General features: G+C 40.5%; 1 protein-coding gene across 1 annotated transcript; it reads right to left on the bottom strand.

Annotated features, from left to right (window-relative positions):
• Positions 1 to 915: 915 nt before the first annotated feature.
• dnaja2a (DnaJ heat shock protein family (Hsp40) member A2a) lies at positions 916 to 10,217 on the bottom strand. The gene is made up of 9 exons (XM_030415017.1): positions 10,039 to 10,217; positions 8,605 to 8,664; positions 7,017 to 7,246; positions 6,778 to 6,858; positions 6,508 to 6,641; positions 6,208 to 6,404; positions 3,357 to 3,501; positions 2,658 to 2,785; positions 916 to 2,090 (listed from the first exon to the last, which is right to left on the bottom strand). Exons 1-9 carry the CDS (start codon positions 10,114 to 10,116, stop codon positions 1,902 to 1,904), a joined length of 1,242 nt encoding a protein of 413 aa, XP_030270877.1. The 5' UTR covers positions 10,117 to 10,217; the 3' UTR covers positions 916 to 1,901.
• Positions 10,218 to 12,611: the final 2,394 nt, after the last annotated feature.

Here is a 12,611-nt window from a genome sequence, read left to right on the forward strand (position 1 = left end):
TAAATGTTAACATTCATTCAAATGTAATTTAAACTTTCTTACATCTTAGTATTTAACTGCATTTGTGTTAATCTAACCTAGTTTAATCCGATTCCATTCCACATTCACAGACAGACCGGTCACCTCTCAACCAGGTCACTGTATCTGGCAGTAAAAGTGTAAAATGTGTGTTTCTCTCAGTAAAAGCTGCCCCAGCACAAACATGAATCTGTCCCCCTGAGGATTCAGAGCAGAGCCTCTCAGTGAGTGAAGACAGATTATTGATCTTCAGTTTAGGGCCCTCCTTCATGTTTCTTTGATTTGACTGGTCTTGTGTCTTCTAGTCTCTTGATTTTGTTTTTCTTCTGGTAAAACTATTGCAGTTTAGATCAGGTATTGTTACCGTCACCCTCAGCTGATCAATATAAAGGGGCAAATAAACCAAACTACCAGCAGGACTTGTACAAACCACCTCAGGCAAATGGAAAGTATGACTAAACCTTTAAGAAGAACAGAAGCAGGCTTATATAGTAATTCAATTAAACAACTTACAAGAAGAAACTCTTTCAAGCAGATGTGATGATTACGTGTCTCACAGCTGATGCTTCATCGCCTGATCTCAACAAAAGACACCACAGTGTATTGTTTGACAGTCTTTTCCATTTACTCAGACTGCGTTGAGGATGTGTGAACTCATCCACTTTTATTGGGGAACTGACTTATCACAGAAACGTTTGAGTAAGGACATGGATCTAAAATGAGCCTCAAGGCACGTCGGTCAGGTGGTACTCGCTGTCAGCAGTTGTTGAAAATAGTTCTCAATTGTAGCTGACTGCATCTGTGGACGAGGTCTCTGCTTTACTATTTAAAATCTCCAAGTATGTCTTTATTTTTTTCTTTTTGAGAGTGAAGAAAAACAAGGCATCACACAGTACATGATATTTCAACAATTTATTCAACAACTTCATAGACATTTTCTTAGGAAGTGTGCTGCTTTATTTGATGTTTTGATAAGTGCGGGAACCAAAGCTTTTTACATGCACATGGTCTCAGCACAGATACAAGGCTTTACATTTGTCATTTCACTTGTCTTTTTTCTTTTTTTGGAAATCACACAGCTTTGAATACAGCAGCTGATGAAGCTTACCAACAACCAGTTCAATGATATACACAATAACCAATTCTCGGTTTCAATTAAAATACAAAGAAAGAAAAAAATGAGTAAAAACCTACAAAGAAAAGGAAGCTGTAAAAATCAGACAAGTCCTACGAATGGCGCTGAGTGGATGAATCCATGAGTCCAAGGATCTGCACGTCACGTAGCTCAGCTGCTTTGTATGCACATCGGTTAGTTTTTAAATTAATATTTGTAAATACTATGAAAACAAAATGCAAGTCACACACTCAGCAAACAAGAAACATTCCTGTATTTAACTGATCTGGAGCTCCCATTAGCGGAGGGGAATGGACTTCAACAAGGGGGAACGAGAAGTGGATGGGTGCAGGGTTCAGCTCGAACACCAGATCATAATCCTACATGGCTAGCGTTCACTGGAGCAACCTTTAGTTTGGATACATCTTAAATACTTATTATGACTTCTACCTGAAGTTGCTGTTTAAAGTGTCTAAATCTGATTCAGGTGCAGTGCAGAGTCTTCGGCTGCCCCAGTGCGAGTCCCTCGGACACAGATCAAAATCATCACGGCGTACAAGTCAATGACAATCAATAACTGCAGGTTCCATGACTCAGTGTGTTTATTTGATCTGTGTCTGAGGAATTACCATGCCTTTTCACTCTCATCTATATCCTTGTTTACTCTGCAACTCAAACATTTTCTCCCCAATCAGAACATGGGTCGTGTGTGTGTGTGTGTGTGTGTGTGTGTGTGTGTGTGTGTTTGAGAGAGCATCTGTGTAAGAGACTACTGGTGGGCACACTGTACCCCCGGCCCGTGGTGGCCACCCTCCTCGTCGGAGCTGTCGTTGTAAGCCTCTCTGCGGCCACCCGACGACGAGCTCTGGCTGACGTCATAGTCCTGCAGGTCGACCTCCTCCGTGTCTCCAGTGATGATGGGCGGCTCTGACCGTGATGGCAGCATGTCCTCCAGCTCCTACAAGTGGAAAACATTCATCATAATGCAGCTTCAACAGGCACCCTCATCATGTTTTCTAACCACGCTGTGTTGTCAAACAGCTGTGGGAGTGTGAGTGCAGTAGCGGTTATTGATGATAAGTAAAAAAAGTCAACTCGACTCAGAGTGTTAAATCTCCAGGGAGAAAAGAGGTGTGACTGTTTGAATGCAAACTTGTGCTCGCTCAGTAAGTAACCCATTTACAACCACAATAGCTCTAATCCCTCAGTGGAATTACTGGTATAAATATAGCTGCAAATTCTTACTTGTGGAGGCCTAAGCCTTCTCAATAAAAATGTGAAAAATTTAAAGTACAGCGCGATTACCCACTTTCATTGATCCACACTGTAATTCAGTACTGATAAATTCATGTTATGGCTTAATTATTTCTTTTGTACAGGACTTGGTCATTCTCATTTCACCAACAAGGCTCACTGTACATTCTTCAGCATCCCTGAAACACTAGCATATAAAGTAAATGTGTATTTTCATTGTAATCTACCAAATAATTCCAGAAGATGATACATAATAAGTAACATGTCATACCACAAGTTTCTCAGGGCTGATCCAGTTGTTGTCGGGGAACTGGACATCAAACTTGACATACAGATCTCCCTTCTCAAACGGGTTTCGGTACTGTGGCATGCCCTCTCCTCGCACCACCCTGACTGAGCCTGGGAGAGAAGCAGCGTGTAAACAAAAATCAAGGTTTATTCACTACTTTAATAAAATGTTGGACTTCCTACAGACTAAACATGTTCACAATGAATTATATCTGATTCCACAACTATCAGTATGTCGGCACCGTAGATGGAGGATATGACAGTGATGACCTCACTGTCCGCTCATTTATCAAGAACTGTGTCCTTGTCTCAACAACACAGAGAAAGCTTAGTGCCGTCTAAATGTGCCTTGTTGTTTTCTGCTCTCAGCAGGAGTCCACTGTGTGACCGTTTGACATTTACGCTAAACACAAAAGTGAAAATGGAATCCCTGTGATGTCTTTGTGGTGAGGCAGAATACATTCTTTGCACATACACTTAGACAATACAGCACACATGTTAGTCTGGAGGCCTGGTTGGGTGGGAGAGCTCGTCACTGTAACACATTCATTTGCCCTGCAGCTACGCCATCACAGCTGTTTCCTTTGTAGTTTAAATGTCATAAATCTTTCAAGTACATTTTCCTGCTGAAATACTGTTAAAGACTGAGAGGAGAAAAAGATTCAGTGTCAATAGTTCTAACCTGGTTCAATGACTTTGCCAGCAGGGTACTTCACAACGATCTGTCTCCCATCTAAGTGTTTCAGCATAAACTGGAAGCCACACAACGCCTCCACCAGCCCGATCTTGTGGTTCATGAACAGGTCGTTTCCGTCTCGCCTGAATGTCTGAAAAAAGAAAAAAGCAGTTAGAATATATTGGTTAATAAACTTTTTATTAACGTGTGCGTTTTATTAACTTGGGAGTTATCACTGTGTGATAACAGTCTTGACACAGTTGACAAACCCACAGTCTGAATGGAAAATTAACTTACTGTCAGTACAACAATTGCTTGCATTTTATTTTTCATTCTGTTTAACAAATAGTTGGCTTTCTAACTTATGTCCATGTATTAATCATAGGAGAGGCATGTCAGTAAGTACTTGTCAATTTGCTCTGTTTTGATGTAGCCGGCTGTAGAAACCTATTTTGCTTGCAGCAGGCACTCACAAACATCAGTAATACACCTCCTGAGAGATACAGCCAGGGGCATTGCTACAGCTTAGCCTGTTGTTCCAGTCAGCCACATTTTGCATTGTCAGAGGCAACCAGGCTTGTAAGACTTGGCATTCACTGTGAAGGAAACCTACAAGAGACTAACCGTTCAAATCTAGCTGTGACAATTGAGTCTTAACCACTGGTAAACATTGTGTTTTAGCATTGTGATTTAGCAGCAATATTTCTACAGAAATATAAGGCACCCGTGGGACCGCTCTGTTTGGAACACTCCGTTTGATATAATTCGGGTGAGGACAATAGGAACGCCCCTTTAATTCCTGCCAACAAAACGTTGTCTCTCGGATCATTATTACAGTCAAGAATCGAGAATAGCCCAACAGCTCATGAATAGCATGGCTCTCAAGTATACTTTGTGCGCTGTTAGCAAGGAAATCCCAGACGAAGCCCCCACCTAACATGAGCATATGTTTCAGTACCACTTTCACTCAACTTATAAAACAGCATGTAAAAACATTATGTACAAAAGTAGATACGTTATGTAGGTCTTAGTGTTAGACAAGCCAGTCAAGATGTGTTGACTAATCCAAATCATATACATATGAAAAGGCACTGGATCCAACAACAGCAAAAACAGGCTGTAGTCTTTGTTACATCTTAAATCAAGAGATATTTTTGGCTGGCCAATATGCATCATGACAACTCACAAAATGAGGTATGTTATGTAGGTCTCAGTGTTAGATAAGCCAGTCGAGATGTGTTGATGTGCTGCCCTCTGATCAGCTATAAACATTTATCCGACTTAATCAACAACCAATTCAACAATAAAGCACAGCTCGCCTGAAGATTACTGATCTCAAAGACATCAGGTCACCACCCTCTAGTTTCCTGGTGCTCTTTTGACTGATGTGCTGTGTTGTATGAATGCAGAGATAAAACTCTATTCCAAATCATATTTATATGAAAAGGCACTGGATCCAACAACAGCAAAAACAGGCTGTAGTCTTTGTTACATCTCAAATCAAGAGATATTATAGGCTGGCCAATATGCATCATGACAACTCACACAGCTAGCACAGCACTGTCAACACAATCTGTTTTTCACTCAGTGACTCGAGAGGCATGAAGCACCACCAGCTGGACCTGATCACTGTGACAACCTGCTCAATTAACTCAGGAAGCACGTCACACAGACTGTATATCACTCATCTCTCTGTACTGTTCAACTCACATATCGCAACAACTTCTTGGACAGGAGGCACAGTGCAGTGAGTTTTGTGATATTAAATGAACAAAATAACAACATAAAAAGATCAAAATAACAAACAAAAACAGAACTATTTACCAATGCATGTATAAACAGGTCAGCTGAGCACTAGTCCAGAGTTGGCCAATGCACTACATACCATTCCCCTAAACACTGCAATTAAAGAAACCATCAATTCATCCCCAGAGGGCTGGGGTGCAGCCAAAAGTCAGACTGAACAGAGGGAAACACAATGTACAGGTACAATGTCTGCTTTAATGCCAAGTGTTCATGTTCACAGTCAGTCCCAAAATGTCAGATTCTTCCAAAGTATGGAGGAGATTCCATTAATTAGGAACTTTATTTCCTATTTATATCTAAGGCCACACATACACTCATTAAACTGCTTAAACTGGATTGAGATCTGGCACATAAGCAAGAATACAACGCATTAAAAGGACAAGACAAAGCTAAATAACAAGAATTGTAGACAGCAGCTGTCAAATAGCACACAGAGACTATGATGTGATCTCAGTGAGCTTTTAGAGTTTGGCATTTACCATGAAGCAGCTGCGAGAATTGATGAGCCGCATTTACTGATGGTAATAAAGCTTTGGTTAGTGAGGTGTTACATCAAGTTTGCATTGTTATAACTCTGCAATTGTACATCTTTAGCTGCTACTAATGTTTTTCACCAGGCATCTTATTCATAAGATCTCTAAAACAAATACTTAACTTTGTTTTTATTAATCTAAAATGGCGATTTCTATTTTTGTAGGAATAGCCCATTAAGAAAAATTATAAACACATTCGAAACTGATTGTAGGGATTTGTTTGGATGTACAAGATATAAAACAACTTAACTCCTGTACAGTTTATTGTACAGCATATGTACACGGTATAGTAGCATGTGGTGGCTCGGTGAGGGAAGACTGCACAGATTTGGTGTCACCTTGTCATGGGTAGCAATAATTAATTTCTGACACATAAAACTGTGATATAAGCAGAACTGTGTCCTAAGCAATAAAAAAAAACAAAAGAAATTCCCTTTAGGACACAGAGTCCATGCTGGGAAAATGAAGGTCAGGGGACGAGGGCTGCGGCTACAGATTTGGGGGACTGGCCCACCTACCTCATTATCTTTTTCCTGCAGGACGAGGACTATATCACCGGGCTCGACGCCAGGTGCCTGGTCAGCCTCTCCTCCAAAAGTTATTTTCTGCCCGTGCTTCATGCCTTTGTCCACGTGTACCTCCAGAATCTTCACCTCCTTCACCACTTTCTTGCCCTCGCATTTTTTACAGCGGTCTTTTTCACTGATAACTTCGCCTGGAGTGGTTCAGAGAAACACGGTGAGGGATCGATGCAGACCACGACGTCACAACCACCCACAGAAGAATCACTTGACTGTTTACATCACTGAGCTCCTTACCTTCTCCGTTACAATCAGTACACACAGACTGCATCTGTTGGACCATCCCTGGGGCCAGCTGTCTTATCATGATGCGCATACCACGCCCCCTACATGTTGTACATTTTTGTACAGCGCCCGTCTTGCCTCCCTGCCTGCAAACACAAACACACACAGAGTGTTAGACCCTTAGGAGATGCTAACATGATTAACTAGATATTGCTACAATCAATGAAATAATCCGGGATACATCCATGTGGACAACAGCACCATGCTGGTTGCACAACTTACCCGTTACAAGTGCTACACAGTACATTCTTGCTAAGTTGCAGTTTAGTTGTTTTCCCATTATAAAGGTCCTCCAGTGACACCCTGTAGAAAAAGAGTGTTGTTTAGATACTAGACAGAAGAGTTGGACTCCAAACACAAGTGCTGAACATCAAGAAGATTTTAACTCATTTCAAAACAAATGTGTGCAAAAAAGAACATAAAACATTTAACTCAAGCAGCCTAATGTGCAAATGTCTTACTTGAGTGGGTGGACCATGTCCTCTCCTCTCCTCCGGCCTCCATTCCTGGAGCGACTCCCCTGGCCACCCATGAAACCAAAGAGTCCACCACCAAAGATGTGGGAGAAGATATCATCCATCCCTGGGCCACCCCCACCTCCTTCCCGCAAGCCTTGTTCTCCATAGCGGTCATAAAGTTCCTTCTTTTCAGGGTTGGTCAGCACTTCATAGGCAAAACTGATTTCTTTGAACTATTGAGGACAGAAAACAAGATGTAACAAGATGTCATTTCAGTTGCAGTCACACAGCAAATCAACTTTACCTAAACTACAGGCCATACATACAACAGCAACTGACTTAGTGACGCTACAATGGGGATTTACAGAAGCCTCTGTAAGAGTATTCAAGTGGTTGACAAAAAACCCCCTCGATCTTCCAGATTAGGTTCATATTGGAAAAGGAAGCCATCAACCATTTGTGAAAGATACTCTGGTCATTTGCAAGCTCAGGACCCAGGATCATTTTTCATCTCAGCTCTGGTGAGAACAAAGTGACATTACCAAACAAAGCCCCTCTAAGGGTACAATGTCCCTTATCTCAGGAAAATTCCACACATAATCACATGTTTGTTTAATGATTCAAGTTTCAAATGTGAAAATAATATGTCAGTATACAGTTCAATACAAAAATCAAAAGGTAATTCAACAGGATGCCAAAGACCGCACTAAAATAACTTTCCTGCAGAGTTTAATCTGCACCTCTCTCGCATCATCTTGACATGAAGTAATGACTATGACATGGGTATTAAGTCTGTCTAAATATCCTTAAGTTGTAATTTCCTGTTGCTAACATTGTGATTCCCTGCTGAGAAAATGGCACTGTGCCATATGGAGAATGACAGAAGAGATGCACTCCTGACGTTTCCAACAGTATTACAGTATTAATGACAGTATTATGTGGAGCGTCAGGGGGTCTGTGATTATATGTTGGGGCCTCTCATGAAATTTAACTGCATGATCAAAATAACTTTAATAAATAATGGTAGAAAACAATACCAAGACAGTCAGCACTACATCACAATCCGCTGTGTTTTAATTTACAACCTGGCAACACCCTCTTCAAATTACTATGTTCTTTTCTCAATACTGGACAATACACATTATAATAACACCTTAAAGATATCTTGAGACAAAGAAAACACTAGGGAAGCACAATGCTTTGGTCCCAATCACCCCATAACCTACGGAGGCCTTCCACAGTCATGGGTCAAACATATCATTATTTCCGTGTCCCATGATAGTTAAAAATGTTTTAGTTTTCCTGAGATCACAAGTTATTTATGCCATAAATAACAAATGTGAACAGTCTTACAAACAGCGTTCACCTCAAAGCAGGTGTGTTACTGTCCAGTGGGAGACTCCCTCTAGCTGGCTTCTGTAATAAACAACAGTGGCCATACAAACCACTCTGACAAGCACATTTTACAAGTAATTCTTGTTTCCTCCACATTTAGATTTATTCAGAAACACCCACCTAAACTCTAAACACGCCTAGGATGAGTAACTTCAGTCAGTATGTAAAACAGAGCGGGCCTTTCCAGGTGTCTTACCTTGTCACCAGCATTTGGGTTCTTGTCAGGGTGGTATTCTTTTGCCAGTTTCCGGTACGCCTGGGAGCACAAAGAGAGAGAGAGAGCGTGACCTTGCGTCACTGTACATGTACACATGAGTTGTTACCTGTAATGGCACACCGGCATGACTCAAATACACAACTCACCAAGGAACCAGATGTGCTGGTAACGTAATCACACGTGCTTCTCTGACGAAACCAGATGTTACAACCGGCAAAACACTCGCGACCTGTGATAGCGTGACGCTCTTATATAGCGTGGAGTTTGGGTGTAACGGTTTGCTGAGAAGCTAACGTTACCTGGCTCATTCTCCTGAACTGACCACGGAATTACACACTACTTTACCAACATCACACCCATCGATACAATGTTGAGATTAAAAAAAATGGTATCTCCAAAATGTCTGACAAAGTAATTGCTGGCTAACGTTTAGGTAAACGTGCGTAAGCTAATTAGCATGTCTTGCTAACACTAGCCAAAGATAGCTCCGTGATAACGCGTCCGAAATGTCAGACGTTGTCCATTCTGTCAAATAAAGTTAAATAAGAGACTGAGGATAAATGTGGCTACAGCTGATTATACACAACAGGCGTGTAACATTAGAGGAATAACTAGGCAAGCGCACAAGGGTATGGTCATATCGGCACACCGTGGATCACCAGCTAGCCAATAGTAGCGGAGACTGGATTTCGCTGTGTAACTTGATGTTTAGCGTTAACGTTAACGTTATGTATTGTATGCTAGCTCGAAAAAAATAAACAATCAGGCACCACCGCCATGATGCCAGCAAAACACAACCCCGTTACTCTTCTGGGTAAACGTGAACACTGCTGTCCGGCCAAAGCTAAATTAAACTATGAAAGATCAAAACATCTATCATGTTATTATGATTATTGTGTCACTCCCATAAGACACAAACGCGTCTGTCAGGTTGCTAACTGTTTATAAATCCCAGCCTCTGATAAACCCCAACTAAGTTGTTACCCTTTCCAGCACCTTCGATGGGCTTTAGTCTGCTAGCTGTGTGTCAAACACCTGAGCTAAAGCTAACGTGAGGTCAGTCACTTGATTCATAACGTCACAAGCCAGTGTTGAGTCAATGCAACCTCGTTTTTGTCAGTGTTAGCCACTTAAACAGTGCTGTTTACGACACAGTTCTCATCTGTATTTAGCTTAATACCACTAAAAAACACCAGAGTTCACAAAACCCATCATCGTTAGTCGTTAACTCGCATCGACAGACGAACATCCAGGCCAGTTAGCACGCTAACAGGCTAGTCACACTCACGGCTAACATTAGCTAGCTGCGCATAGCAACGCATTTCCGGATTGAAGACATTTTTAACACTTTGAAACTCTAAACAGACATGTAATGTAAATCCGTAGTTCGTAGGTACTTTGTGGCGTCATTACCTTCTTCAGCTCATTTTCTGTTGCGGATGGAGATACTCCGAGAATGTCGTATAGTTTTGTATCGACTACAGTCGCCATGGTGTTGCTGTGGATGTTGCTTCAGCAGCGAGCTGGATGGACAAAGAGACGGAGCCGGTGGAAACGTTCTGTTCGGCTGGTGTCTCAGTTTCCGGGAGGTGCGCGCTGTGTGCCCGCTGCTGCCTCCAGGCTGCCGGTGTGCTGAATGACTGCTCACCCGAACTGGCTTACCAACACAAAATGTTTCCTATGATTAAAACCCCCACTAATAGAATCAAAATCTCTCTTTATTGTCTTTGTGTTAGGCTCTTCTAAATGGATCAGCATGCGACTTAATAAACAGCTTATCATACCAACTCTATGAGGTACATTTAACCCTTGTGTCCTCCTCAAAAAACCTCCCTCTAACCACCTCGTCGCAAACATGTACACGCAAAAAATCAAATATTTAATAATTTCAGGATTTTAACCCTTTAAATGCCAGTTTGATTATTTGAAATTAATTAATCATCTTTAAAAAAAAAACACAAAAAATGTATTATTTTCTCTATAATAAGTAGTAGGCTTATGGGGCTTTGGTTGTGATTAGAGTCTTGGATATGTCAAAGATTACCAACACAATTGATTTGATTGCATCAGTATTTTTTATGTAGTAACAAATACTCCCTCTAACCACCTTCGTGGCCAAAAATGTACACGCACAAAATCTGCCATAAAATCCTCATACATCAATATTTTTTTCTGCTTTTTTTGCTTGAATCCCTCAATCAACTTGTTCCCTGATCAAAATAATCAAATATTCATTCATTTTCAGGATTTTAACCCTTTAAATGCCAGTTTAATTATTTGAATTATGAATTATCTATAAAAAACCCACAAAAAATTTATTATTTTCCATATAATAAGTAGTAGGCTGATGGGGCTTTGGTGGTGATTAGAGTCTTTGATATGTCAAAGATTAGCAACAAAATTGTTTTGATTGCATTAGTATATTTTATGTAGTAACAAATACTCCCTCTAACCACCTTCGTGGCCAAAAATGCCCCATTGACTTCCATTAAAACCACATTTTTAAATCTCACTACCATTACAATATAAAACCATGAATTCTGTAATGTCAGCATGCCATTTTGAAGAAAAGTAGTGATATTTGACATTTTTGCTGTATTTCACCAGATTCAACCATTTTCCCATTGTAGGCCGATGCATGAAATTCTTGTATTTTTGCCAGTTATATTATGGAGCCGGGTGACTACCAGGGCCCTGTGTGTGTGTTAGTGTGTGTGTGTGTGTCTGTCTGTCTGTGAGTGCATGTGTGTGTGTGTGTGAGAATCTGTAAGCATGCACTGATCATTTCAGGGGTGAAAAAAAGGTCATCTTTTGAGAAATCTGTTTCATGTGTCTTTGAAAAGGTGCTTGAGTGAAAACATGCTTTGCTGTACTCAAAAACAAAGCAAAAACAACTGTTAGTGTGTTTATGCACCTGGCTGCTTTCACAGCCAAAGATAAACATGCAACTTGTCTGAGGGGTCATTTCATTAGTGAGCAGAGAGTGGTGCAAAAATGAAAAGGCATTTCAGAAGAGAAGGGGCATTAGAAATGGTCATGCAGCCAGTCACAGACAGACAGACACACACACACAACATGCACACACACATGCACTCACACACACACACACACACACACACACACACACACACACACACACACACACACACACACACAGGGCCCTGGTAGTCACCCGATTCCATAATATAACTGGCAAAAATGCAAGAATTTCATGCATCGGCCTACAATGGGAAAATGGTTGAATCTGGTGAAATACAGCAAAAATGTCAAATATCACTACTTTTCTTCAAAATGGCACGCTGACATTACAGAATGCATGGTTTTATACTGTAATGGTAGTGAGATTTAAAGATGTGGTTTTAATGGAAGTCAATGGGGCATTTTTGGCCACGAAGGTGGTTAGAGGGAGTATCTGTTACTACATAAAATATACTAATTCAATCAAATCAATTTTGTTGCTAATCTTTGATATATCAAAGACTCTAATCACCACCAAAGCCCCATCAGCCTACTACTTATTATATGGAAAATAATACATTTTTTGTGTTTTTTTTTTAGATCATTAATAATTCAAATAATTAAACTGGCATTTAAAGGGTTAAAATCCTGAAAATTAATGAATATTTGATCATTTTGAATAGGTAACAAGTTGATTAAGGGATTCAAGCAAAAAAAAAAAAGCAGAACAAATTATTGATGTATGAGGATTTTTTGGCAGATTTTGTGCGTGTACATTTTTTTCATGAAGGTGGTTAGAGGGTGCAAAATGCATTACAGGAAAATAAAGGACATGTAAAAGTAAAAGACACTGGATTTCAAAAATGTGACTAAAAAGAAGAGTTCCTGCAAAAATCCATGCCACAAGCTGTAACACAGCCAAAATTGTCGCTTAATCAAAAAAAAAAGTTGAGAAAAATGTACAAAAATGCCCGAGGAGGGCACAAGGGTTAATGATACAGTCCATAATTTTAGTAACACGACAGACT

The sequence above is a fragment of the Sparus aurata genome, chromosome 4 (assembly GCF_900880675.1).
Source record: "Sparus aurata chromosome 4, fSpaAur1.1, whole genome shotgun sequence".
Lineage (NCBI taxonomy): Eukaryota > Metazoa > Chordata > Actinopteri > Spariformes > Sparidae > Sparus > Sparus aurata.

Excerpts from the sequence above, each read along its gene's own strand:
- dnaja2a (XM_030415017.1), bottom strand. The coding sequence starts at position 10,116 with ATGGCGACTGTAGTCGATACAAAACTATACGACATTCTCGGAGTATCT. Across the intron at positions 8,665-10,038 it reads CAGAAAATGAGCTGAAGAAG|GCGTACCGGAAACTGGCAAA; the intron begins GTAATGACGCCA and ends TTGTGCTCCCAG. Across the intron at positions 6,405-6,507 it reads TACTGATTGTAACGGAGAAG|GCGAAGTTATCAGTGAAAAA; the intron begins GTAAGGAGCTCA and ends GAACCACTCCAG.